Source organism: Drosophila elegans, unplaced genomic scaffold (assembly GCF_018152505.1).
Source record: "Drosophila elegans isolate 14027-0461.03 unplaced genomic scaffold, ASM1815250v1 contig_748, whole genome shotgun sequence".
Classification (NCBI taxonomy): Eukaryota; Metazoa; Arthropoda; class Insecta; order Diptera; family Drosophilidae; genus Drosophila; species Drosophila elegans.
This window is the reverse complement of record NW_024546103.1, coordinates 79,019-105,812: the sequence shown is the minus strand read 5'-3', so window position 1 is coordinate 105,812 and position 26,794 is coordinate 79,019. Positions and strand designations below refer to the sequence as shown.

General features: G+C 38.4%; 1 protein-coding gene across 10 annotated transcripts in view; it reads right to left on the bottom strand.

The window, feature by feature from the left end:
• The window catches only part of LOC108135457 (vesicular glutamate transporter 1), a 102,355-nt gene that overhangs the window by 21,360 nt on the left and 54,201 nt on the right, over positions 1-26,794 (bottom strand). The window contains exons 4-6 of one of the 10 annotated variants that reach the window (XR_005977829.1): positions 14,876-14,969; positions 3,613-6,535; positions 3,213-3,561 (exon numbers count right to left, since the gene is read on the bottom strand). The exons of 4 other annotated variants lie outside the window; for them this stretch is intronic. Coding sequence is in view for 1 of the 6 variants with exons in the window: in XM_041710063.1 (XP_041565997.1) it covers positions 6,524-6,535 (12 nt within the window). In the remaining 5 variants the exon portion in view is untranslated. Of the gene's footprint in view, positions 1-3,212; positions 6,536-14,875; positions 14,970-26,794 lie in introns of those variants that run through there. 5 more of the 10 variants (XR_005977830.1, XR_005977828.1, XR_005977826.1 and 2 more) reach the window with 5 other exon arrangements.

Sequence of the window (26,794 nt, the reverse complement as noted above, 5' to 3'; positions counted from 1 at the left end):
TTCAAAGGTACATAGCAGAGGGAACTGAAGAAACTTTTTTTTTTTTTGAATTTGACAAACCTCCAAAAAGATTTGGTGTTAAGTTTCAGCTTGCTCTCGACGCCTGCTTTGTACTGATGGTAAAGAAATTTTTTTAAAAACACAAATTCTCATTTGTGTTTCAAATGCCTATTCCAATCTCTCGGATCGCGCGGTACTAAAAATTTTTTATAAAACATATTGCTAAGATTTTTCAGCTTCTTTAGGCCTTTGGTATACCAAGGCAGCGTAAATGAACTTTGCATCCTTTCTTGTGCATTATTTTAAATTATGTTTAAAATAATTTCTAACATGCGAAAGAACTTGTTGCCATAACTGAGGAAATATCGCTTCTGATAGAACGAAGGCAGCTTTAAGTGAAAATGAACTAGGAAAAATTATTCGCTGAAGGCGTACAATTATAAATGGCCTATGATGAACATCGCAGTTGCTGATAGGTAAATTACATTCAGCTAAGGAAAAATTAATATCCGGACTAAGAAATGCTAAATCTAAGAGCTTATATAACTCATTGAATATATTATTAACTTGTATTAAGCCCATACTGAATAGATCGTCGATGAAAAGAACCTCAAGTGGCTGATGTAAGTTACTTGGCAGTAAGGAATGAGAGTCAGGGTTTCTCGCCCAAGCAAGGGATGACAGGTTAAAGTCATTAATAACGCAGAGATGCTGTTGGTCTAGTAGATTATCATAGATATTGGTCACGTTCTCCAGATGGGCCTTGTAAAGAGAATAGGTACTCTTCAGTGGTATATAAGACGCTACAATTAGTAGCGTATCCACTGGTCCAATAACAGAAACAGCCACTTGATCCAAAAGGCTATCTTCATTGAGAAGGCCGATAGCCAATCATCTCAAGCTACGACAAACAGCCACAATTACGCCTCCCCCTCTAGCGCGTAACTGTCCTTGCGATAGACTTGATACAAGTTGAAATCAAAGTACTCGTAAGAGTAAAAGTTCATGTTAAGCCAGGTTTCAACTAGGACTATGACATGAAAGTTGCCTTGGGATGTAGCAAGAATTACTTGTTCCGCTTTTGTTCGCATTCCAGAGAACTTTGAAATTAATTTTAAGTGGGGAAGTGCTTAAAATGGAATGATTGTCGCCACCAGCTGTTTCGTGTTCGTGCTAATGCATTCCAGTGCATGCGGAGTATCAGCACCTACTGATCCTAATGTTTTAATTCCGCTGATCGCCCTAACTTTAATCCATTGCTTATCTTCAGAATTAAGTGCGCGGCTTTCGCAAAATATATTAGATTTCTCGAAAGAAGAGAAGCCAGAATTTAAGAGCGATGGCTCTAAACTGAAAGCGGCCATGTCCAAGAGAGCAACTTTAAGAGAATGTAGCGAAAAAAGTGGGCGATGTTGTTGTTCATCCATCATCTGGTCAGAGAGTTTAGCAGAGGGCTCTACTCCCAAACGCACTTTCAGAGTCTCATCAAATCCAGAACAGCTATACGAAGCGGGCGGTAAAAATTCCAGATAGGGTTGTATTTGTAGCATCATTGCAGAAAGCTCTATTCCGGAGAGCGGACAAAGAGCATTGACATTAAAACTATGGCTACTATATTAGGAGAACCTCGCTCAAAGCGGACTTTGAAAGCTCAAGACGAGAATTTTGTGGAGCTGTCGTGAGCGTGTGGAAATAATAGAGCGCGTCTCGGAAGAGCACGCAATCAGTAATAGGAATGGAACCCGATGTTTGGCGAGGGTCGAAGAAAACGAACAACGAGAGCTCCAGCTGGTGTTGTTGGATATTTGTCGGTGAATAAAGCGCAAAGAATTTAAAATTTGAAAGAATAAAGGCAATAGGCAAGCCCAGCCTTTGTTGTTGCGAGCACAAACCCAGTATATGTGGAAGAGGATCCCAGAAATGACTCGCAAAGGTGATGAAGCCAGTGGCGCCTATTCCTGGGGGTTTTTTGGATCTGAATTGGGTGCTGATGAAATAGAAGAATGATCAGTGTGCAACTCCAAAATTGTTTCCTTAATAATTGGTCTATTCCTGTGAATGAATCTGCTGGCTTTTACTGCTTCTGGCCAAAATTCATCGCAAAACACAGATTGATAAAATTGCTCAAGCACTGCCAGCTTAAAATTGATGAACTTCAATGCTGATATATCTGCATCTTTTTAAATTAAAGGTATGCAAATTATACGGTCAGTTTTCACGCACAATTTATTAGCAACAAATTCGCACAACGCCTCCGGTCTGATGCTTACTGCAAATTTGCCAATATGCAGAAATTTGTTGCTTGGTAGAACTTCAAATTGATCACAACTAGGGGCTAAACAATGCTAAATGCTAAACAATGATTATTTTTGTAATTCCTTTTGGTGGCAGCTGCTGGAGCGGTGGATACCAGAACAGCTTGCTTAGGATGATGAGATGAAGCATGGTTCGCTTGATGGGAAGTAAAAGAAGTTGCTGCAGGTTTCACCAACTTTTTGCGCTGACTGACATTATTATTGCCAATAGCTGGCACGAGAAAAGCATTAATAAACTTTGAATTTAAGTCTATGTATAGATTTCTTAGCTCCCGAATCTCTTCCATTAGTTCTCCGATTTTACAGTGAGAATCGGTACTCACAACACAACCGTCGCATTGCCAGAGAAGGTTCGGCATATTAATTAGTAATTTAATTGCCTCTTCGGGCAAATCAACACAGGCTGTGTGAAATGTGCGGCGACAGACCGACGAACAACGGACCGCCTCGAAACTTCGTAGCTGCATAGCAGTAACCTCGGAATTGCATTCGGTGCAAAGAGACATAGTTAAATACAACCGATCGAAATGAGAGCTGACTAAGTCTGAAAATCTATCAATGAGTTAGATTTGGTTATTGGAAGAAAATTCTGTTTCCTTTTTTTTGTGAAAATTAAACTTTATTAAGAAAAAAATATTTGTACAATTTTTGAAAATTTCTTGTACAACAAAAAATAATTATAAATATTAAAGAATTATTCTGCGTTTCAATTTTTTGTTTGCCTGTTTGGTTCCGTTTTTATTGGCTGTTAAATTTTTGGATAATATTATGTTGAAACAAGCTGTGAGCCACAGTATATGTACGCGCTGATGTTCAAAGCAAGTAATTTTCCTATTAAATACCGTATCTTATATATTTTCTTTTCAGCGTTGTAACAACTCAATAAATCACGTTAGATTGTCTTTTATAAATGTTCTTTATTTTCACTCTCCTTCCGCGGCGAGTGCCAAAATCAAACTAAACTAATTATGTTGAGAACAGTGATCCAAGGTCTAGGAAGGGAGATAGCCTCGTTCTCCTACAACAGTCATCGCTGGCTTAGTTCCTTGGTGCCGGTTCCCACATCCCTTCCTTCCTCACCAGCTTCAGTTTCAATCCATCCTGGTTATGTTGGTCCTTCTCCTCAGGGTCTTGCTGCTTGGATTGGGTTAATGAATCCTAAACTTGACCTAAGCCAGGATTTTGAAGGGGCTCCATGTTGGTATCATCAGGTGATTCCGTCTCTATGGGAATCTTTTTAAGATGACTAACATTTCTCATAAGCGAAACTCAAAACTCAACTCAACTCGAAACTCACCACTAACATACTGACGACCATTATCAGTCCGCAACTGCCTTGGGTATCCTAACCTGCTAAAAATTTCCTTACACGCTTCAATTAACGATTCAGATGTGATTAAGCGCAAAAACTTAAACTCCATACATCTCGAGTAATAATCTATTAACACTAAGATGTATTCGTTATTCGGAAGTGGCCCTAGTAGGTCTGTAGCAACTGAAAGCCACGGCCCGTTCGGAAACTCGGTTCTCTTCATTGGAGGTGGGTGTGACGTCTGGGATATTAAAATACAATCTCGACAGTCCTTGACAAATTTTTCGGTATCCCTGACAATCTGCTTCATTGTCGATTCGCCAGGGTGGCCTTTGTGTGCCAGTATTAACACCGATCGTTTTAGGGTTGACGGAATGACTATACGAAATCCTCTTAGCATAATTGTACCAATAGTTGACAACTCATGTCGGAAAGGGTACAGTTTATTTGAAAGTGCGGAGTTCCAAGAACCCTGTTGAAGGCACATCATTGCGTCGATAATTTCCTCGTCCTGAGCACTTTTTTCGGCGATATCAGATATAGCTATTGATGTTGGTGCAGTATTCTTGATATATCGCAGTATGCTGTGCTCGCCCTTGTGGTCGTAACAAGGGGAAGGTCTCACACAACCAGAATAAACTGTCAGCTATATTTTCCTTGCCGGACTTATAGATGATTTTAAACTTGTGCGCTTGAAGACGAAGAAGTCATCTTGCGATACGCTCCGGAGGTTTTGACGTAGGCTTAAAAATCGCTTCTAGTGGCTTATGATCAGTCACTAGTTCAAACTCGAGTCCTATTAAATAAAAATAGTATTTCTCTACTGCCCAGACTAAAGCCAAACTTTGCTTTCCTGTTTGTGAGTAACATTTAACCACATCAGTTAAGCTTCGACTGGCAAAAGCGATAATATTTGTTTTGAGATCATCTTTAAATTGTAACAATACTGCGCCCAAAGCTACAGGGCTAGCATGAGAGGCTCATGATCTTATATAATGCTGACTTTAGCTTTTGGAATCCATTTTCTTCAATTTGTCTCCAGTTGAATTTCTGTTCCGTCTTTAACAACTCACGTAACGGTTCAGTTAGGTCAGCAAGGTCGGGAATGAATTTACCAACGTATGTGACCAATCCGAGGAAACTACGCATTTCTTCCTTAGTCTTGGGAGCACGGAAAGAATTAATAGCTGTTATTTTCTCTGGATCTACTTCAATTCCTTTATCAGTCAACACATGTCCCAGAAACTTGATTCTGTTCGTCTTCCAAATGCACTTTTCATTGTTTATTTTCTTTGAAAACATCACAAACCTTTTTAACAGATTCATCATGCTCTTCTTCGTTGCTTCCAAAAATAATAATGTCGTCGATATAATTCATCACATTGTTGCACGATGCAAGGAGTTCTTCAAGTCGTCGCTGAAATATTTCAGGAGCCGCATTTATGCCAAAAATCAGCCGTTTATATCTGAACAACTCTTGGGGTGTAATGAAAGTTGTGATCTGTCGACTTAATTCCTCTAGCTCCAATTGATGGTACGTGTCTTTGAGATTCATAATAAATAATTTAGCGTTTCTCAACTTAGTCATAAAAGACTCAAACGTAGGCAAAGGGTAATTTTCTCTAAGAATCGCTCGGTTGGCCTGCATCATATCCAAACGCAGTCGAATGTCCCCATTTTCTTTAAAAGTAACAACTATCGGTGAGATCCAAGGACTGGGACCATTTACTGGTTCAATAATATCAAGCTTGTGCGCTTCCTCCAACTTAGCATTGACCTTACCTTCCAACGCGACATGAATACGTCTCATGGGCTGTTTCACCGGTTCAACATAACAGTTTTCCACTTAGGGAACGGTGTTACTAATTCAATGTGATTTACTGGTAAGCTCATCCGCAGAACATTCAATTTAGTTGCTGTTTCCCGTCCAAGTAGCGATTGTCGTCCTTTCTCAATTACAAAAAAGGATGCAATCAACTCCGAGCTTGACTTGATCGGTATTGGTGCCTCAAAAACACAAATGCGATTAAAAATTGTGTCCGAAGCGTATCTTTTGAATTGGTTGTGTGCATCTGTATGCACATTGAAAACAGTCGCCTTTTTCGCCTGGAGATTTAACCAATCGTGCTGAGAAATAATATTTAAGCGGGATCCGGGATCGATTATCATGGCAACGTCTTCACCACCAATTCTACATTTAATCCATTTTTCATATTCCTCGTCAATGTATATTTTAAAACAGTTTTCTCGATTAATTTCCTTTCCCTCTTGGTTGCCGTCTTTAACCCACCGTACATACTTCATACGACGGTGGGTATAGACGTTTTAAAACAGTTCGGCATTTCCGGGCAAAATGGCCCAGTCGGGAACATCGATTACATTTAGTCTGCCGCGCTGGGCATGTAGGACTATTCTCCTGACCTGACCGCCCACATCTTCCACAATCATTTTGACTGGTTGGCCGCGATGTCCAATTGTCTGAAAACGGCTTCGATAGCTTTGACTGTGATTGCTTATTAATTTCTTCGTCGACCTGGCATGCTTCAATGATTTCGCTTAAGGTATGTTCCTTCTCAAGAAGTTTCTTCTTTAGTTCCGGACTACCCCACGTATCAATAATTTTGTCCTTCAAACATATTTCTTCCATCTCAGTTTTCGTAGAACCAAAACTACATTTTCGGATCTGCCGGCGAAGTCGTAAAATGAATTTCCCAAAAGCTTTGCCCTCTTCAGGAGATATTTTCCTGAAAAGGTGTCTCTTGAATGTCGAATTTGGTTTAGGTGAAAAGTATGTTGTTAGTTTTTGGACCAATATCGAAAATACATTCCCTTCGGAGCACGGACTTTCCAGATTTTCGCAAAGAAAAGGTTTTATGATGCTCTCAGCCATTACGAATTAATGCTGCACCTGAAACAAATTTATATATATATATATAATTGTTTTATTTTATTATTTTATATTAACAATGCTTCTGTCGTGCAATTTTACTTCCAAACTTGGTCAACCTCTTGACTCATGCTACTATTTAGTTTTTTTTTTTATTTTTATTCGGCATTCCGCCTTTGACCACTGTCAGATAATGTCTCATTTATTATTTAAATTTCAAATTTTCATCGGCACTCTGCCTCTGACCTTTGTCAGAACTTGTTATAATTTTTTTTTTAAAGCTCTTTGCTTTTATCTGATCACAACTTCTCATACCCTTAAATGCAATTACTCTTAAAGTTTCCTCTCTAATTATTATTTTTTTTTTCTGCACATACCGTTTACTCGCACTCGAACGAATGACAACGACGAACGAGATGAATAAAAGAGAGATAAAAAAAAACTAACGGGTTCCTGCGAGATAAATTTGTTCACTTTTTACAAACACGTCTTTTTGCATTGCTTAGTTTTATGGTTTACTTTAACGATTTTAGCTTCGTTTTCCATAGATTTCACCTCGTCGCCAATGTAACAACTCAATAAATCACCTTAGATTGTCTAGGAAGGTCTAGGAAGAGAGAGGGCCTCGCTCTCCTACAACCGTCATCGCTGGCTTAGCTCCTTGGTGCCGGTTCCCACAAGCGTTTTATGTTGTATGAATAATATACAATATACATATATAAATCAGATCAACAATTATATATTTATATTCACAATATTAATATGTGTATGTATATGCATATATATAGGGTCTCCCTTATTTTTCTTGTTCGATATATAATAGTCCAATATTTTTGGGAAAAAAGTATTAGCCGTTGCATGCAAGAGAACCCGTGCCGACTTGCAATTTAAGCTTGTCCGTACATGTTGTCGCGGTTACAGCGCTGCGACTATGGACTACGCTTCATTCGTTATTTCATTCGTAAGTTTTGGTGTTATTGGTGCACTATTGTTTTTTTGAGTAAATGTCAGTGACATTGCGAAGTGATAAAGAAAATATTTTTCCTATCGGGCTATCACTGGTGCAAGGTTACCATCAAATCGCCAGGTTCTCTCCGTTTTATTTTATAATATTCGGCAAGTCAAGCTAACTCTCAGTGAAAGTGCAAATCTTGTGACTAGGGAGTGTTTAATATTTTGGGAAAAAACAAGAATTCCCACAAGGGCATTGCCTAACTGCGTGAAGAAACTTATTGATTAATACTATTGTAAATTGTAAAAAAAACTCTAGCCACTTTCAAGGACCGAGAAAAGAATTTTAATATAAGCCGTAATATCTTATTTGATATTGCACATGCTGATGCCATGAAAATAATAAAAATAGAGGAAGACAAACTATTTTTCAATAAACAAAGAGAACCAGGACGACCAGGATATTTAGCTTGTGTAGACAAAAAATTGATGGAGTCTATTGAAAGAAGGGGAAAGGCATGTAAAGCACAGAGAGCTATTGGCTTTTGCATCTACTTCTATACCAAGAAACTTACAGTATTCGGAAGAATCGGACGAAGAATTTATAAATACTGAACTGGTGAAAAAGTGTTAGAAAGAATCTCATCACACCTAAACTTGTCGCAGCTTTAGATCAATGCCAGTTGAATATAAGAGACTCCGTATACATTCTTCAGGCGGTAGTAGAAGCGGTTGATATGAGCAGCGAGGATACTTAGCAACAAGTTCAAAAAAAGAACGCTTGTCAATCATTGCTTCATTTGATGGTAGAGAACAGCTTCTTGCAGTACCAAAACTTGAGAGTTCTTCTGGAAAAGATCAAGCCAAAGCAATCTCAACTACCTTGTTTGACTGGAACATACACAACGAGGAACAAATAATGAACTGCATCGAATACTGGTCGTTTCAATGGAACTTGTGCTATTTTGGAACAGAAATATCATTTGCAATCGATGATTTTAGAGATTTTTATGAGAACAAATCGGTAGCAGGTAACATATGGAGTTAACAAATCGAGAATGTGAAGCACTTGAAGCTGCTGATTACTACAAATACCTCTATTTGGTGCTGATGAAAACACAATTATTGGTATGGTAGATATACGCCAAAAAAGGAATCGTAGAGTTAAGTGCAGGAATCTACTACAAAATATGAGTGACGAAGGCACAGATATCTATTTCCCAAGTCGGGTCCAAAGGGACCCCAAATCGTCCAAAAGAGTTGGAAATTATTAATATTTAATTTTTTTAACATTTTAAAGTAAAAGATGAGTTGGTGGAAGCCATGCGGTATCACGTTAATCAAGAAGAGTTGCTTAAAATACGAGAAGAGTTTGAAAGTGACTTGTTAAAAGTATCTAATGAACTGGAAAATGAAAACTTAAGTCAAGTGGAAGTTGAGTATGAAAATATTGCTGGATTTGAAGTGTTGTTAGAAAATGAATAAAATGAAATGGATAACCTAACATTAAATGAAAATTATATTTTAATATCGGAAGAGGTATTTCAGCTCTACGTTGACCAAAAAGATTATTCAATAAAATTATAGATACTTTAATGTTTAATGCAATACATGGAAAACAGAAACTGAAAAAAAAATGTACAAAATCCGCGACTGTCTCCTAAAAACGTGTTAGCTAAATTTGTTTCTGCCGTCGGAGGTACAGGAATGTCTTTTTTGATAAACGTTATAAGAAAATATAAAATAAATCTTGGAGAACAAGTCGTTGTGGCTGGACCTACAGGAATCCTTGCTCGCAATGTAACCGGAGTAAAAATACATCGGCTGTTAAATTTACCTGTTAAGCATGGCGGCGTAGTAAAAGTTAATGAGGGATAACCTTAAAAACGTATGCCTAATAATAATTGATGATATTTCGATTGTGTCTAATGTAACATTACAATACATTATTTGGCAACTATGCGAAATATATGATACATTAGAACACCCAGATGGTCTTAGGAAAGATTACATAAACACATTTCTGGGCTGCACCCGACCAACTTATGGGCTAAGTTGTTTTCTTACGATGAACTTACTCAAAATATTAGACAACAATCAGATCAACAGTTTTCTAACACACTAGCCCACGTAAGATTAATCATTTTAGATGGGAATGATTATCAGCTATTATCGAAAAGGGAAATTAAATTATATGTGAATTCAATTGAAACATTTCTTTCCGAACTAATTACACACATTCAAAAGCTGCCACCACATACAATATGCTTAATTCCAACAAGGGAACAACTTAAATTTGAAGAAAATGAGTATAAAATTGAGCGTTTTGAATCAAAATTTCAGCTAAACCAAAATATCTTTATTGTACGAAAAAAATGTACAATAACTTTTGCATACCATTCATAAAATCCAAGGGCTAACAATCACCTCTGGAGTTGTTGATATTGGTGATAGTGTTTTTGCTAATGGACAAACATATGTTGCGTTATCTCGCTTAAAAACTCTTTCTGGCTCACACATTTTTAACCTTAAGCCAAAAAATATTAAGACAATTGATGGGGTAATAATAGACTATAACCGGTTAAGAAGTAAATAAAAAAAACCTACAGCATCTTGGTGCTAATAATAAGAAAAACAAAAATGTGTCAGATAAAAATATTTACCTACGATGTGAAACAACTGCTATCAATGAGCCTTCAATATTAGCCAAATTATTACAAATCGCAGGAATAAAAATATAGCAATCGTTAATTACGTTCGTGGTTTGAAAAACCTAAATACTAATGAATGATATGGTAACTCTTCAATGTCTTATAAATATAGGGTGCGTTAATGAATCAGTTCTGAATGGTCAAAATAAAATTTTAAAAGTACCGTTTTAAAATACTCAAACCCTTTAAAGTTGGGAACAAAAGTTAACAATTCTGATTTGCGGTCTATAATTTTTAATAAAACTGAACAGCAAGATAGCGGAGACTTTTGGCAAAAGCTTTTGGAATATCTTTCTTTAAGAGGAATAACCCCATTTGTTTTACATAAACATGTGGTAAATTTAATATGCTCTTACTACAGCCATAGACCCCCCAGTCAGACAACAGAAAATGTCATTGCAAACTTATATATTCCGGAAAAAAGAAAGTCCACACCAAATGAACTAGAAAATTTTAGCTACGGTGCTTGGAAAAATATTGAAATAGCTTACATCATCTACAAAGTCAGACACTAATTGAATACTCAAGCCGTGCTCTTACTTTTGCACTTAGTTTAGTCGATCATTCCTATTCAAAACTAATAACTTTTATTTAAAAAGCACTTCACAAAGTGAATATTTCACCAAGGTCTATGATTTAATAGGGAACATTATACATCCTTTTTACGAAAAAAGGAAATCTTTTTTAAAGGCGATGATGCAATAATAACTAAATCTTCTTGGCCTCGTAACAGCTAAAATATCTGTACATACTTTTCTATAAGGGAAGTAAATTTTAGCAGTAGTTAGTTAGTAGTTAGTCAGGTTTAAAAAATTCTTCTCAAAGGAAAATACAAATACTTGTTTGGCAAAAATCGTCATACTGAACCCTCATCGAGGGTTCCGACTGAAAATGACGCTACAATGCCTATGCGATGTCAGGTATGCTTTCAGCAAAGAATAACTGTCGAAACTGTGTGTCCTGGTTTTTTTCAATAGCCAAGACATACAGGGATGACTCGTGATCATGGTATTGAGGTACTCTTTTATTGTAACCAGGTGTTGTTTCAAAAAAAACTTCTGATATCAGACAGGTGGGATCGTCACGTTAATTTTACTTCGTCAAGAGGTGTTTTTGTTTGATATATTATTCTATTCTTCGGTAGCTTGGAAAAAAATCGAAGGATGTTTTGATAATCACGAAATTTCTTATAAGCAAATATGGGTTTCTAGATATGGCGGTGTACATTATGAGTAAAATTACTTAATTGGGAGCTGTTTTGCGCCGACCACGACGAGCACTTTCCGCTGTTTGCTAAAACGCATTTTCGGTTGAATTTAATACAATGGACTCCGTCACATTTAGTCAATAATATTTGTATTGGAGAATTGAAGATTTTGGCGATCAAAAATAAGCAGCAATATTTTCAAATATGTAGCAAAGCGATTTAGAAATATCGGTCAATTCAGATATTTAGCCGTTATTCTTAATGTAAATTTAAACAGCAACGATCACTTCCTGTAATTTTTTTGTGTTGCTACCCTTGTTTGTGCACTACTGAGAATATGCAGTCGAGAAAACACACATTGATACGAAACGCCTTTGAGAATAAAACAAACAACGCAAAACTATTTCGAATTGATTTTTATAACATTAAATTAATGTGTATTAAAAACTGTCACCAATCACGACAGAGAGAAACAATAACACAACATAAAAACACGAAACAGGTGCGAAGCCCCTCAAATTTGAACTTGAAAAAATAAGAAGGCATATTAGTTCATTAACGTTTACAAATACATCCGCAAATTTCCACTGATTTACTTAGTACATGTATCACTTTAAGGCTCTAATAAAGACAATATAAAATTAACCTAAGGAGGAATAGGGGGGCACCACAATTAAATTTGAATTGTGTTCCTCCGGTTTTAAACTAGAAGATTGAACATTTAAAATGGTGTTAATTTAGTGTAAATATTTTCAGATCATTTTTTTTTAAATTTGGCCTTTGGACACTCTGCAATGTGTCTTTTCTTCTTTTTGCTGCGGAGTTGACTTTTCTTTTTCAACGCCAGTGCAACAAATTTTTTTTGTCCATTACTTGACCCTACACTGGGTCTTTTTTTAAACCTTTTTTCTGATTTAGTATATGGTGCACAATCATTTTTTGTACAAAATATGCTTTTAACTTTCTTTCAGTGTACATCTTGTAATAAAAAACGTCGTCACATGTGTTCAAGTGTTTTTTTTTTAATTGTGTTCTTAAATACACTGGCGGTTCAAAAGCCTATTTCAAATAGTTGTAGTTCTCAGAGTGCATCCTTGAACCCTAACATCACATTTGTTGTTTTACCGTGTTTTTATACAATGCTATAGACAAAGATATTTATGATTTAGTATGACCTCAAACTGTTTCTCTTTTCCTCTTAAGCCGTTACTTAAAATGATAGAAACACTGCTAAATTGGCACCGAATATAGTTATAAATAATAACTTTGTAGATAAAAAAATAACTTTAAAGTTTCCAAGAGGATGGGAAATCCGGCCCAAATTCTGTCTTTTTATTACATGTAGTAGGTCGAACAAAGACGGATCGGAAGACTACATCATTTGGATCCCATTCGAGCAATTGGAAAAACAGATTAAAAAAAATTATAATTTTGCTGATTATATTTTTTACTTCTCTGATTTGAATTCTTGATATTTTCGCATAACGGTTTTAATTTCATTTAAATCGACCGACTATATCATAAAGCCCATTGTGGGGTCAATTTAGCACTAATATAAATTTAGAATTTACATGTAACACTTGAACTTGAATATCATTACTGTTTACTTGAACCACCAGTTGGTGGTAAATCTCTTGTACTTATACCCGTGTATTTTCACCACTCTGGCCACGAAGGCTTTTGAATACGTAAGAATAAAGAACTTCACTTTTGGTACCGCGTGAAGACGGTTGTTATACGCTTCATTAACTTAACTACTCCAAATATACCCTGCCATTTTGGAAAGTGAGCCGACCCATCGGCCCATCATCGGCAGAAAAATTCAAATCTGATAACCGTTTTGCTGAACTACGCAACGCCACAACGGTAAGACTACGCCATCATTGCAGTTTGCAGACTTCGCCTAGAGCGCTCACGCCAATCGCTGAGCCTCTTTTCATCTTGTCTCGCCGTCACTGCAGTGCCTTTGAAATCACATTCACAGGGCACAATATACGCATAAACGCAACCAAGCTGCCAATATTTATACGATTTATCACGTCATTTCTCATTTCGGAACTGGTTCATCGGTGAACCAGTAGCTTTAAGCTACGCTGCCACACTCTGTTTTCCACAAATTGACGGCTAACTCTTGAAAACCACGCATTGAAAGTTCAAGTTGTTAAAACCTTTCGCACATTATATCAAGATTTGTATTCTAAATTTTACTCTAAAAATTGAGCCCCCCACGCAAAAAGCGATGAAACAAAAGCTTTGTAATATCCGGAGGAGTATGTCGCGGATCGGAACAGCGGTTGCCAAGACCGAACAGTCTGAGAAGCCGCAAATTGCGCTGGCGCCGGCAAAACTTACATGCCGGCTTACTATTATGAAGGCCAGTTTTAAACAAATTATGGCTGTCCAAATCGACATCGAGGCCATTGACGCAGGAGACGAACAGCTCAGCTACCGCTCCGAGCTGGAAGATTTGGTCATCGCCAGCTTGTGCACAACTCTACGGTTCTTACGCCGGACATGTTGATGAGGCCTGTTCCCACTTCGTCTATCAAGCTACCCAGGCTCTTTTCCGATTGTTTCCGGCGAGTACTCGGAATACAAAAACTTCACCACGACTTTCAAGCAAGCGGCAGACCAAATCGATGTCTCATCATGGACCCCGCTAAAAATGCGCCACTCGCTGATGAAAAAAAAACTTTTTAGCAGTCACGCACAGTAAACCAAGGCCAAGGCACCAGTTCCAAAAGTTTTTCATCTTTAGAGGACTTAATAACCTCAACATAGAACGTTTATGGCGCATTAAAGAAGTGTGCTTACCAGCACCGACACTCACACCAAAGCAAGCTAAAGGCGAGACACTGTTCATGGATGGATGATGTTCATGGATGAACATGAGCGTCACACGGAAAGAATCACAAAGCGGGCTATTCTTTCAGTGGCGCCATACTATTTGATCCGCTGGGACTTCTTTCAGGAACCATCATGGTGACAAAAATCCTGCTACAAGGAATTTGGCTCCTGAAATTTCAGAGGGACGAGTCGGTCCCAATGCCTCTTCAACAAGCGTGGCTTCACTCATTACAGCATTTGGATTCCATGGCTGCACCATGCTGCATCTACGCATGAACTACGGCCGTACAATAACCAAGCCGGTCACCACGAAATCGAGAGTGTCCCCAACCAAGAAAAGGACTCTGCCGCAACCCGAACTTTGTGGAGCTCATCTCTTGGCTCCACTCTGCATGCAGATCATGTCTGCTTTCGCACAAACACCCCCAAGACGTTTCTATTGACGGACTCTCAGTTAGTCATGCTTTGGATGCGACAACATCAGCGTTTGTTTGTTTATTTGTTGAACCTTCACCTTTAGGGGACTAAAAACAAGCTTTAAGATCTTAAATCTTTAAATTTAGTTGATGCTCATTAATAAGGGCATTTGGTTGATGAGTGGCCTCGTTAGCTACAGTTTTGTAGAGTAAACCTTTGTACTCTTACCTTAGTGGAGAGCGGTAGTTTATTAGCCAATGTAGTTGTCGGGACTTATGTTCGCGCTTCGCTTCTATGTGCTTCCTCCAAGTGAGATGCCCATCTAGGTGTAATCGAAGATATGTGTCTTCATTTGTAGATGGTATCAGTACGTTATTGATTTATAATTGTGGACAATTTTTTATATTAAGGATGAAGGTAATGTGTTTGCATTTTTGCTCGTTCACTTTTATAACCACTTGATTCTACCATGCTTTTTTTAGGTCAAAATTGATGATCCGGAATAAATTTTGGGTGTGATTTTGTCGAGCACGTGAGATTTATTTGGCTTTAGATGCTCCTTGACGACCTTGGAGATCACAGTATTCTGGAATGAGACATATGTGGTGTGCTCGCCTTGGCAGGTATTGTGAACACGCCTGCAGCTCTGCAGCTCTATTTTTCTTAAAAGCGTATTAAAGGTATTTTGCAAAAACTATATATTTTTCTACATCGCTGTTAGCCCAAGAGCCATCATGGTTTCGCAACGGTGTTTCTGCTAGAATCGGTGGGCTTATATTAGGATGAGCTTTCCAGAATAAATAAAAAAAATAAATTTGAATAAAAGTTTCTTGGGCCTGCTTTTCTTCTTGCCTCAGTTTTCTAGAAAGCTTCCGTTTGGCACCTACTGGCACCAGATGGTGACCTGCTGGCTTGCCAGTCTCGGCGGAGACGGCTCTCTTCCCTGACTAATTGATCAGCATAACAGTTGATGTTATTTCTGGTACCTGATATTAAACTTTTTAATGTTGCGTTACTTTCAGAAGATAAAAGCAGAGTTTCCAGTTTTTTAAGTATGTTATCTATGTCCTTAGTGCTGTTGATGATTGGATCTAGGCTGATGTGTGAACTGATCTACTTTTTGCATTTTAGCCAGTTCGTTCTATTCGTTGTTACCAACTGTCAGTTTTTGGGCAGCTGAGGGTGCTCAAAGAGTATATGTTTATATATATATATCATATATGGGACGTTTCACTTCAACCGGCCCAGAGCTCTGCCCAAAATTCTATTGAACGAAAATGGACTTATTATAGCTTAAGATTTTCGTCAATTCATACCCTTTCTAATGAAAAGTGTCGTTTTGAAATTCAAAATGGCGTTCTTACTGTGACTCTAAATGCACAAGTATTTGTGGACTTAGCAAACAAATATTTTAAATACTTTATGAAAAACAGTATATCTCGATGGATAATGACTGATTCTTATAGTTTTGAGGTTGCTGATTACGAATCTGAAGTCAGATTTTTAAAATTCAAAATGGCGGATCCAATATGGCGGATCAATTTTTTAAAAGTTAATGAATTCACTTGAAATTCATAACTCGGGGTTTTTTAGAGTCGCTGATTACGAATCTGAAGGCAGATTTTTAAAATTCAAAATGGCGGATCCAATATGGCGGTGCCGGTGGTCAACGGAGAGAGTATCTACAGAGCTACAGGCCCGAACGACATGGTCATAATCCACGAGGATCACGTTCCTCCGCAACGCTGGCTATTGGTCGCATTGAAGCGACAATGGTTTGCAGCTTTACAGTAATAAGTCGACGCATACAGTCGACGCATACAGGCAGCGCTAGCTCTGCCTGCTTTACCTTCAAAACCCGGAATCTATTTTTACTAACTCTATCCTATAAATTCCCTGTGTGGGAGACAAATATGTTGACTTTGTATATCCTAAAACCTAAGCATTGCAATGTATTTTTAGCTAACAACCCCATTCCACTTCTGGTGGCCCCCTTGACTCTGAAATCGTGTATATAAACCCGACCTCAACCCTAATAAAATCAGTACTCAAGTAATCCTTGTGTATTCAATTACTCTGCAATCTACGAGTGAGCATCGCTGTGTCTTTGGCCCTCATATGCATTATTTTCTCCAAGTTAAACCAATTCAAGTGTTGGTTTAGCGTCCTACTGTCACTAGATTATGTTCTAGGGGCAACCACATATATAAATAATAAAAAATCAATAAACCTACAAACATTTGGGTGACCCCGACCGTTGCATGAAATTCTAGTCAACTTGGCGACTAATTTCTGCACATATTTTTCAAGACAGATTCCCGATCAACTTGGCGATCGAATCATCTAGATTTAAAGTTGTGAAAATCTTTCTTAATAAACCAGGTATATATTCAGGATAGGATATTCAGCATATTCCCGAACAACTTGAAATTTTTTTTCAAGGAGTAAATGATCAACTTGGCGATCTTTTACTACAATATTGGAAGTCAACTTGGCGACTCCAATAACATAAATATTTAAAAGTAGAAGAAGTCAACCCGGCGACTCTTCCAACTTACATCAAAAATTTAATCCGATTTACTGAAGTCAACTTGCCGACTTTCAGGATAACCGCCGATTAATTTCCGAAATTGAAGTAGTCAACAAGGCGGCTCTTCAACTGGAATACAACAATTTCAAGTAGTCAACACGGCGACTCTTGCACATTTTGGGAAGCGATTGTATCATAACAATTAACAAACAAATTAAATAAAAATTTTAAATAAAAAGATTTGAAATTATTGAATTGGCTCTTTTTCTAATCCTTAAAACCTTACTTGTCTTTGACCATAAAATCGGTTGCGAGTAGAAGCGTATCCAGCTTATATTAAGCAAATAAATTATCTTCCAACGGGTCAGGCACTATGTAAGGCAAAATGGAGGTTGAAAATTTGATTGCTATTCAAAGCAAAATTGGCGAAGAAATCCAAATTTTGCTGAGAAACATCAAAAAGGATTCCAGCAAAAGAAAGGAAAAGGCGTCTTAATTTGAAGACAGAAAACGCCAAATTGAGGAGTATTGGAAAAAGTTCGACAAGGGGAAATAATATTAACCTGGAAATGTTAAATAATACTCCAATACTCCATTTTGAAAAGCAATACTACAGCCAAAGGAAAACGATTGTGTATCAAGCTATCGAAGAATTCAATACTAAAATTCTTCAATCGATGGAAACTGAAACATTGTCAGAAGTTGTGGAACAAATACAAAAATTTATAAGACACCAAGCGGCGGTTCTGGAATCTATGTCAAGAACATATAGCTCCAGAAAACAAATTTACCTATAAATCATTAATTGATAGTTTATGGAAACAAATTGAAAGTCTTCATTTTGAAATTCACAAATTGTGCATCGAACCTGAAGAACCAAAGATACAAAAAATGTTTATCTTAAAGCTTATCTCTCTGGAGAAGCAGAAAGGTTAGTTAGGCATTTAGAATTAACAGAAGTTAATTATGACACCGCCTGGACCATGCTTAAAGAACGTTTCAATAATAAGCGAGTCCTTTCTACTGCGAAATTTGAAAAATTATTTGATCACCCTAATGTGACAAATGATTCTCAATCAATAAAAAATTTGCATGACAACATCAATGAATCATTGCAAGCCTTAAAAAATATTGGAATCAGAACAGAAACCTGGGATCCAGTCCTTCTGTTTCATATGACAAGAAAACTAGACCGACTCACGCACATACTGTATGAGCAAACAATTTTAGATACCAGGGAAATTCAATCAATAAAAGAGTTCCTTGCGTTTCTGGAACAACGTTTTCTCGCACTTGAAGCCATTGGCGGCAAAATGCATAAGGAAAAACACAAAACAAGTGCTTCAGCGACAGCGAATTCATTTACAAACGCGATAGATTTAAGGAAATTTCTCCTGCTGAAAGGCTGGCCTGGTTCCAGCGAAAGAAATTGTGCGTTAATTGCTTAAAGGCAGACCACATGTCCAAACAATGCATGTTTAAATATACATGAATAAAATGCAACAAAAAACACAACACATTGCTATATTTAGGTAACGGAAATTCCAATACCGAACCAAAAACAGCAGCGTCTGCTGCTACTAAAAACAGTTGAGAGAAAAAATACACACTGTTAGCAACGGCTAGAGTCATAGTGCAAGGAGTAAACAATCAAGAAGGAGATTTTCGCGCACTTCTCGATTCCGGATCACAAATAAATTTAATATCTGAAAGACTCGTTAAGCGGTTATCGTTGCAACTACATTCAACAAACCTTCGCATTGAGGGAGTTGGAGGCCAACCGCGAATAAGTAAAGGACGTGCTAGTGTTAATTAAATGATTTTTAAGCAAGAGTCGAAGCGTTTGTTCTTCCTCATATTGTGGCAGATCAGCCCACTGAACAAGTAAAAATAAGTGATTTAAAAATCTCAAACAATATTCCGCTTGCTTGATTTACTGCTTGACGCGGAACATAACTTCTCTATCATAAGGCCAGAGCAAATCAAGTCGTATCCAGGCCATCCGATTCTCCAGAACACCGAATTTGGTTGGGTCATTGCTGGAAAAATCAACATGTGCTCAAAAATGCCACAGAATTGCATGGTCGTTTCCTCAGCCGAGAAAGCAAAATCGTCGTTGGAAAAAATCTGGAAATTGGACAACATGGAACCAATAAGGAAATACAGGACACCAGAGGAAAGACAATGCGAGAAACATTTTTTGGAAAATCTTCAACATGCACAAGACGGAAGGTTAATAGTCAGATTACCTTATTCTGAAGATCCCTCAGCCCTGGGGAAGTCTTGCGATATTGCGACAAGGCGTTTCCTTTCGTTGGAACGAAGAACCAGCCCAGATGTTAAAATTTTGTATAACGAATTAATGGCCGAATACGAAAAATTGGGTCATATGAAATAAGTATTGCCTAATCAAATACCAGAGGAACATTACTTTATTCCTCACCACTGTGTTCTTAAGCCGGAAAGTACTACTACAAAATTAAGAGTAGTATTTGATGCTTCCTGTAAAACATCTACAGGAAAATCATTGAATGATGTGCTTTATCCAGGACCAGTTGTTCAAAGTGATCTGTTTTCTATTCTATTGAGATTCAGAATTCACAAATTGTTTTTACGGCTGATATAGAAAAAATGTATCGGCAAGTTTGGATGAATCCAAAAGACCAATTCAATCAAATGATTGTTTGGCGCTACAATCCGTCTGATGAAATAAAATATTACCGGCTGAAAACTGTGACATATGGCACAACTTCAGCTCCATTTCTTGCCACAAAATGCTTGGAGCATTTGGCCAATAAACATTTGGAAAAATGACCATTGAGATCAAATGCACTAAAGAACGATTTCTATGTTGATGACTGCCTAACCGGAGCAGACACAATTAAAGATGCTCAAAGGATTCAAGGAGAGTTGAACAAAATCTTGCTGCCTTGTGGATTTAAGTTTAGAAAATGGTGCTCTAATTCACACCAGCTACTAAAGTATGTTTTACCTGAAGATATTGCTAGCAACATAAATCTTGGCACTGCACTGGAACATACTAGTGTTAAGACGTTGGGAATCATTTGGAGCCCTAAGGATGACAACTTGTGTGGCAAGGCTCAAGAACATAACACTCAAACAATTATAAAAAGAGTGGTAGCCTCTGAGTTGGGTCAAATTTTTGATCCACTTGGTGGTCAAATTTTTAATGGAAAAATACCTCGTAAGCAAGAACTACACATTTTTGTGGATGCTTCTGAAAAGGCGTTTGGTGCTGTTGTTTATATAAGAGCCATATATAGGAACAGACAAACGACTGTGCGCTTATTATTCGCTAAATCAACAGTAGCACCTCTTGAAAAGCAAACCCTACCGCGACTAGAGTTATGTGCAGCTGTGTAAGGTGCAGAGCTTGCTGAAAAGGTGAAAATGATCTAAACTTACAATCAGAATCCATAAAATGTCATTACTGGACAGATTCGACAATCGTGTTATGTTGGATAAATGCGAAAGCATCGAATTTCCATACATTCGTTGCAAATAGGTTGTCGAAAATTCAAGATTCAACCTGCCCGAATCAATCGAGACATGTATGATCAAATCTCAACGCCGCAGATGCATTATCTAGAGGGATACCCGCATCTCAATTAAGCGACCAAACATTGTGGTTATACGGACCACTGTTTCTTCATGGATCTGAAGAGAAATGGTCAGCTCTATTTAAAGCTCCCAAGGATAACACTATTTCTTTGGAACGGAAAATTAAAATTGTTACATTGGCAACATGTACACTAGGAGAAGAATTATATCGAATTAAACATGGAAACTCGTTTAATCGCTTACAACGTATAATTGCATACATGTTACGATTTTGTTATCGTAAAAATAGAAAACAAACCGAGCTACTGGAGTTTGACGAATTGGAACAAGCTAGGCGGATAATTATACGGTGTATACAACAGGCTGACTTCACAAATGAATTTACTCACCTTCGAAGTAATCCCGAACGACCATTACCCAACAGCAGCAAGATCGCTTCTCTTCATCTTCATTTGGACGAAAACTCTATCATAAGAGTAGGAGCAAGGGTGGAAAATGACCCAATTTCTCGGGATGCAATGAATCCCTACTTACTACTATATAATGACGAGATCGTCAAAATGCTGATACATAAACTTCACGAATACTTTAAAGGGTATTATACGACAACATTATCACATTATCAAAATCACTCCTATGGTTAGAAACGTTATCTTGAAATGCGTGCCATGTAACAGGTTTCGTCCGAAATTGCTTTCTCAAATAATGGGAAAACTACCTGAGCATAGAGTTTCACAAAATCGACCGTTTTTTAATACCGGAGTCGATTATTGCGGATTATTGTGCACCACAAGGCCCGAGGCAAGCGACCTGATAAGGCATACAAAGCAGTATTTGTATGTTTCTTAACAAAGGCTGTCCATCTGGAACTTGTGGGAGATTTAACAACTGCTGCATTCCTTGGAGCACTACAACGATTTATAAGTCGTAGAGGAAAGTGTCAGACCCTATACTGCGACAATGCGACAAATTTCGTTGGCGCCAGCAACCAATTAAAAGAGTTAAAAGAAACAATCCACTCACAGCAGGCTAATAACTCTATAGTACAGCTGTGCAATACGAAAGGTGTCAATTTTAAATTTATTCCACCGAGATCCCCTCACTTTGGTGGATTATGGGAAGCTGCAGTAAAATCAGCAAAAACACTATTATTAAAAAATATGTCAACTGCTAACCTCACCTTTGAGCAGTTGAGCACTGTTATCACAAATGTTGAGGCAGTTTTAAATTCTCGGCCTCTTACTCCAAGATGAGATGATCCTAATGACCTTACAGTCCTAACACCAGGTCATTTACTGATTGGAGAAGCACTAGTTGCTCAGCCAGACCCAGAACCACTTCGAATAAAATCGCTACCTGAACAATGGGAGCTTGTGCAGCGACTTAAGCACACATTCTGGACACAGTGGTCCAGAGAATATTTAACAGGCCTGCAACAACACTCAAAATGGAAACAGGCCCATAAAAATGTAAGAGAAGGCATGATGGTTATTGTCAAGGAAGACAATGTGCCTATGCTGCAATGGCCTATTGGACGAATAGTTAAAATTTATCCAGGCCAAGATGGATATGTGCGAGTTGCAGACGTAAAAACTGAAACAGGAGTATTTAAAAGAGCGATTCATAAGCTTGCTATTACCATTACGATTAATATAACCAGCTTTGATTTAAGGCCAGGAATTTATTACGAACAAATTGGATCTACTCGACTAGCAACTGACTGGACAATCATAGCTTATTATGATTTAAAACCGTACATTTTACATTTTTTACACGTTTATGAAGAAATAAAAACTGAAAATGATTTACTCCACATGTCAAGAACGCGTCGTTCTCCCTTGGATATTGTTTGAAATATTGCCAACAGTTTATTTGGCGTATTAGACACAGAATATGCCAAGAAGATGTCATCAACTATTCAAAAGGTGAATTCGAATGAAGATTACATTTTAGAATTAGTTAAAAATCAAACTTCGATAATTGATTCTACAATAAACATTATGAAACGAGATGAAGCTGCTATCGATAAAAGGATAAAAATAATGACACAGCAAATGGAGTATATAGCTAATGCTCGTCTAGATTCTCTTAAGGCCTTACAATGGTATATTGCGTTGACGAATCAATTATCCATATTGACAGCAAGTCTTCAGAGAGTCCAGACAGAAATTTCACATGTTCTGACAAATATGCATCACAATGAAATAAGTCCACTTCTCGTTTCTCCCAAGCAACTTCGACAACATTTGGATAAACTCAAAATTCACGTGCCTCAAGGAAAAATGCTCCCTCTCGTCAACGACGATGTACTTCAACTTTATAAGTTGATGAAGGCAGAAGCAAAGGTGGTAAAGGATTATGTAATCTTTAAATTAACACTGCCGTTAGTATCAACACAGTTATTTGAAATATATAACTTGGTTCCAATACCGGTAATTATCAACAATAAAATGATTTCCCTTGATATTTAATATCCAATTATGGCTGTGAATCAACATCGAGATCAATTCATTACTATGTCGTCAAGTGAATTTGAACTTTGTAACATATTCGAACATGGCGAAGAGTATATTTGCTCAGATAAGCAATCCATGTTCTCCATTGACAATCATTGTGAGTTTCAATTGTTTAACAACAAATCCTCGGCATTGTGCCAAACAAAGGGTTCAACGAGATCATTCTCATGGCAAAGATTGAGAACAAGAAATCAATGGATATTTTTAATTAAATCACCGATGGAGTTATCAGCAGTATGTGATGATCAATTATCAACCCTTACAATTGATAATATTGGACTTTTATCCTTGGATCCGAAGTGCACTTTAAGAAATCCTGTTCTGAGTGTTATTGGCAATCAGGTAACCTCTACTGGAAATTATCGTATGCTCGATTTGGTAGTCTAAATGAATATTTAACACCGCTTGCTAAAGTTTCGCAAGCAAATAATTCATTAAAGCTAAGTTATAATGAATTAAATGAGCTCAGCAAGGAACTGATTCCAAGAATAAAAATAAAAATGAGATCGTCGAACTACAACATCACCACATAAGTGCCTATATCGCCCTAATTTTATCACTTGGGTTGATAATATTTTATGTATGGAAACGTTTCCAAAAGAAGTCGCCTCAACAAACCTCGTCATCGTCAAAGGACATCGACCTGCCAGCGAAGCCAATGTAAATCAACACCCCAAGAAGACATCACCAGACGCCCGTATCCGACGCCTTTGAGATCAATATTGGATAATGTTGAACGCCTGTTCAACGGCCGGGAGTATGTTAGCACACAACTTCAGTCGACGCATACAGGCAGCGCTAGCTCTGCCTGCTTTACCTTCAAAACCCGGAATCTATTTTTACTAACTCTAGCCTATAAATTCCCTGTGTGGGAGACAAATATGTTGACTTTGTATATCTTAGAACCTAAGCATTGCAATGTATTTTTAGCTAACAACCCCATTCCACTTCTGGTGGCCCCCTTGACTCTGAAATCGTGTATATAAACCCGACCTCAACCCTAATAAAATCAGTACTCAAGTAATCCTTGTGTATTCAATTACTCTGCATTCTACGAGTGAGCATCGCTGCGTCTTTGGCCCTCATATGCATTATTTTCTCCAAGTAAAACCAATTCAAGTGTTGGTTTAGCGTCCTACTGTCACTAGATTATGTTCTAGGGGCAACCACATATATAAATAATAAAAAATCAATAAACCTACAAACAACTGTAGTTTCAAACAACTCAAAAAAGTTTCACCTTCAACTCAAAGAATTTCTGTTACCAAGTTTTGTTACTATTTTTGTTAAATATTTATTAAAATTAGTCATGATACTAAACAATTCCAAATCATCGTGTTGAATTAAAAACTTATTAATTAAACGAGAATCTGAGATGCCATAGCGCTGGTGACGAAGTAGCCGATCGATTGACAAACAACAAACGATACCGATTTTCTTTTTTTAGCGGGGAGTCCCGCGGCTTACCACCCGCCCAACGTGACGATTCGCGAGGTAAAAAATTAAGGAAAAGAGACCGGGACAAAGTAGGTTCTACATTTGCGTTAGTGTCCAAACGTTTTAGGAGCGGCAGTGAGTTATAATTAGATGTTATAGAGTAATCAATTGTAGTCAAAACATAACACTCTGAAAGGCTCGTTCAAGTCATAATTAGATCTACAATCATTCAGTATTAGGGGAATATAATAGCTAGTTAAGCTACTTGGCACAGTGATGCCACGTATAAGGTTATTAATAAAGACAGTGCCGCGCATCTAGTACTCCGAAGAAATCTTCAAATTCCTTTGACCATCTTTTAATAAAATCAAGCTTTAACCATGAACAAAATTTGATCGGTATACTTTAGTTTTGGCCTAGAAGGACGCCGAAATCGTTTAGAAAAGCAATTGTATGTAAAGAGCAGGTATAAGTCACGTATTTTGGATTGACACAAAAAAGTCTTAAGTATCTCGATCGCTACGTAAACGTGTGGCTAGCTCAGAGAGGTTTATATTGGGTGATTGTTTTTGACCAAAAGATAACGCAAGGGTTGCGTTGGGATCGTAAAGGTCTTATTCATCTCCTTAAATATAGTCTCGCGGCTCTTCCACTACTGCTACTGCTGATACTCGTCGCTGTCTTTTGCGGCGTCGCTTGTCGTCGACTGTGACGACTCCAACGATACTCTGGATGTTATGCGAACCTCACTGTCGGAACTGGCAAGGTGTTCCGCCTAGCAGGTAGAACTAGGTTCTGTCTCTCAGCCCAGTTACATTTATCGCAGACTCCCTAAGATCGGTCTGGATTGTGTCGGCAAGGTGATTCTCCTAGCAGGTAGAACTAGGTTCCACGCAAGGATTCCTTGAGCTCGATTTAACCACGACCTAGCACCCGTTGAATCTCAGCGTTGTCATCAGCCTTGTAGACTTATAGTCGTTCGGCGTCTCGACTTTGCGATCTCGATCCTGATACTCGTCACTTGATTAACTTGCTACTGGTCTCGCATACACGATTTGATTCTCGCACTATTACTTCGAGCTGAGCTGGGCTGGAGCCGCCCTCTTATAGCCTTTGTTGGTGCCGTTATCCCTCTCCTCCAGCTCGCGTTATCGGGTCCAAGGTCCACTGCCGTACCGTTAGATCACGGTGTGCCCTCTATGTGCAGGTCCGAACTCCGCCAATTTACCAGTCCATCTTGTTGCACTTGCAGTATGTCCCCTCTACTGAACACGTTCCGATCGCATTTATCGATAGTGGGGTCCAGCATTGCCATCGATGTTGCCGTTATCGTGATTGTTTTCGTTGTCCTAGGTTGCCAGGGCTGCATTGGTGTACCCATCGATAGCAACTATCGATCGTCCACGCTGATGTCGCGGTGCATGCCCGGCCATTGGTAACTCGCTGCCACCCTCGCGATTTTCTTCTGGCTGCACATGTGTCCGGCTGTCGGCATATCGTGGCTCTCAGCAATGATTCGCTGCCTTGATCCGGTTTGTATGCATAGCTTCCATTCGAGCACATCCTAGTTGCCTGCTCTGTGAGGAATGTGCCAGGTACAGCCGGTCGGTCTCTACTTTGTTATCCGGATATTTTTATGGACTATCTTGCCCCTCATGTCCTTTATCCAGCTTCATTTGGCTTGTTGCGTTGGTTGACCTGCTGTTTGACCGGCTGATCGTCCTTCATGGTGATCCCGTGTACTGCCACGCTTGACGAGCCTTGCAGATTTTACAGACTCGCTCTTCAAAATCTGGTCCACATCCTTTCCGAAAATCTCCACTCCTTCGTACAATGGTCGGCGCCCCCGTATCTGCTGCAAGCGTCGACTGGATTCTGTATGAATCCACTGCGATCGGCTGGTGGTCCATGGCGCGACCGTGTCCTCCTGCACGGCCTACACACCGAACCCTTCTCTGCCCTTGGCCTTGGCACTGGGTGGTTCTGCATCCTTTGTTTTTTGGAATTTTTCTCCAGTTCTGCCAGCGCCATCAGGGTGTCCGACCCTTATACGGCCGCATAGACATTTGGAGGTCCGGCGTG